Source organism: Hordeum vulgare, chromosome 6H, assembly GCF_904849725.1.
Source record: "Hordeum vulgare subsp. vulgare chromosome 6H, MorexV3_pseudomolecules_assembly, whole genome shotgun sequence".
Lineage (NCBI taxonomy): Eukaryota > Viridiplantae > Streptophyta > Magnoliopsida > Poales > Poaceae > Hordeum > Hordeum vulgare.
Genome location: NC_058523.1, coordinates 405,724,836 through 405,727,306, shown reverse-complemented (window position 1 = coordinate 405,727,306; position 2,471 = coordinate 405,724,836). Strand labels below are relative to the sequence as shown.

The following is a 2,471-nucleotide window of genomic DNA, read 5'->3' as shown; positions in this document are numbered from 1 at the left end:
GAACACAGTTGAGCATCAGTGCATCACGTTGTTGATTTCTGGAGTGTAATGACAGCACATTATGATCTCCATTTGGGAAACAGCAAAAAGACCAGCATAGTCAAGCTTGGATCACTTTGTTTAGCTAATCACCTAACCTAAGCAAGTAGCATAACAGTGTGTCAAGTCCATTTGCAATATCCACTAGTACACTGTATATGAGACTAAAACAATTCATTGGAAGCTTTAGAATTCACATAACATTGAATTTCACCTTGGAATGAGAGTGACCGAGACGGCATCAGCGAGCTAGTGGATGTCGGTGGCGAGCCCGCGCCAGCAAGCGTCGCCGGTGGATATCACCTTGACGTCCGCAACGCATCATGGTTGTCGGACCTATTTGAGAAGGAGGCTCGGCAGTGGCCGCTGGAACCCTACCAGCGTCGCTGTACTTGACTAATGGGTTGAGTGGGTACCATAAAAGAGCTCTAATTCAGAGCCCAAGCGTGGGAGGAGCATCACCCAGAGCAGGCCCTGATCAATACTTGTAGATAGATATTACTAGTACAGTTAATAGCCAAAAGAAATAAACATACAGAGCGGACGACAGCACGAACGTGACCTCGGTGGCCATCGCCTGCTTGCACTGCGGGAAGCAATCAGCGTCAAAAAAGGGTGCACAGATCGAACTCACAAGCCAACAAGGGGAAAACGAAAAAACAAAAAAAAGGTAGGGATTGAAAGAAGGGAGGAGCAGCGACAGAGACCACGTCCGCTCACCTGACACGGCGACGGCACGCCACCACCACTGCTCCCGCCGCCGTACACCACCGGAGCCGTCCCTCCCGGTGCCGAGACCTGCAAACAGCCACGCACGCACGCCACCTCGATCAGTTAACCAAGCATATACATACAACCAGCCAACCCCGAATGTTTACTGCCCTACGAGAAAGCGCCTACGAACCTGCGGCGCGTGGGGGCGGTGGTAAGGGGCCGGTGGCGGCGGCGGAGGCGGGCGCGCAAGTCCCTGCTTTTCTAATGCCATTCACGATATGCATCCACGATGAAAATGCTTCCCCATATGCATGCAGGAGAAGGGAGTGAGACGTACCGTAAGCGTAACAGATGTTGGGGTTCTGCTTGCTCCGCACGACCGTGTCCCCGTCGGCGTACCACGCGACCTCCTCCCCCTACCGAATCTCTCGCTGGCTTCACGCCACACGGAGGAGAGGAACAAAAAAACCCAAAATAAACCCGCACTCCCCCAGATCCATCTTAAAGAGGAGCCGACCGAGGCGGAGCGGGAGCGGGAGCGCGCGGCGGAACCTGAGCGGGCAGAAGCGGACGGTGATGGTGACGTTCTCCTTGGTGGCCGCCTGGTCGTCTTCGTTGTTGTCCAGCAGCCCCGCGACGAGGAGGATCTCCTCGGTGGAGACGACGATGAGGCGCACGGGTCGAGGAACGGACGCCGCCTCGTCGTCGGGTCGAGGAGGCCCGCCGGCCGCACCATCCCCGTCGGCGGGGAGGAGGGCACCTGACGGGATCTCCCGGGGACGGGGGTTCCCTTCTCGTCCATGGGACGCGGGCCTCAGATCTTGCACGACCGCCAGGGAGCGGAGGCCGGATCTCGTCGCTAGGGAAGCCATGGGCGGGCCGAAGAGCACCCAGAAGCCACAGTGGGAGGAGTCTGCAATGGATCTGCATCGAGTGGGGGAGAAGGAGGGTGCAGACCGGCTGCGAGGGGAGAGGGAGTCGCGGTGGGAGGCGACTGCTAGGGTTCGCGTGCACTGAGAGAGAGGGGATGCTGCGCGAGAGAGAGAGAGAGAGGGGCTTGCTGCGCGCGCGAGAGAGGAGTGCTGGGATGGATGGATGGATGGACAGATGTTTGCCATGTCAGCAATCCATCCCACAACTGATTTCACCAATCAGAGTTAATCTTATATAATTTTGTTTTTTGTTTCTTTTATACACCCTCTATAAACTATTTTAAAAGTGTTTGCATCACTAGAATAGTGATCTAAATGCTCTTATATTATTTTAAGGAGGGAGTAGTTTTTATCCTCTTATTCACGGTAAACATTCACTCCCTCCGTTCCTAGATATAAGTCTTTCTAGAAATTCTATTAAATTACTACATACGGATGTATAAAGACCTATTTTTTAGTGTGTAGATTCTATTAAATTACTACATACGGATGCGAGAGTCACGCCTGGTCACAGGAGGACGCGCCCACCGGATCCGGTCAAAGGAGATGGAGGAGACGATCGAGGGGATCATGTGGGGGTGCTGGGTGCTGCCTCCGGCCCGAGTAATCGACCTGGATCGACCGCAGCAGGTGGCGGCGGCGGCGGTGGCGAGGAAGGTCTCTGGCGAGGTGTTGGGTGGGGTGGATAGGTGGATAGGTGGGGCGCGGACAACTTCGCGTGGGGGAGTGGAGGGATGGAGTGGGGAGGGTGAACGGGTCGGCTAGGGTTAGCCCGACGGTGGTTAT

General features: G+C 55.3%; 1 protein-coding gene across 1 annotated transcript; it reads right to left on the bottom strand.

The window, feature by feature from the left end:
* Positions 1-497: 497 nt before the first annotated feature.
* Positions 498-1,764, bottom strand: LOC123401442. Its single transcript, XM_045095257.1, has 4 exons — positions 1,306-1,764; positions 1,091-1,188; positions 776-837; positions 498-625 (listed from the first exon to the last, which is right to left on the bottom strand). The coding sequence occupies exons 1-4, from the start codon at positions 1,681-1,683 to the stop codon at positions 498-500; spliced, it is 666 nt and encodes a 221-aa protein (XP_044951192.1). The 5' UTR covers positions 1,684-1,764.
* Between the last annotated feature and the right edge of the window lie 707 nt (positions 1,765-2,471).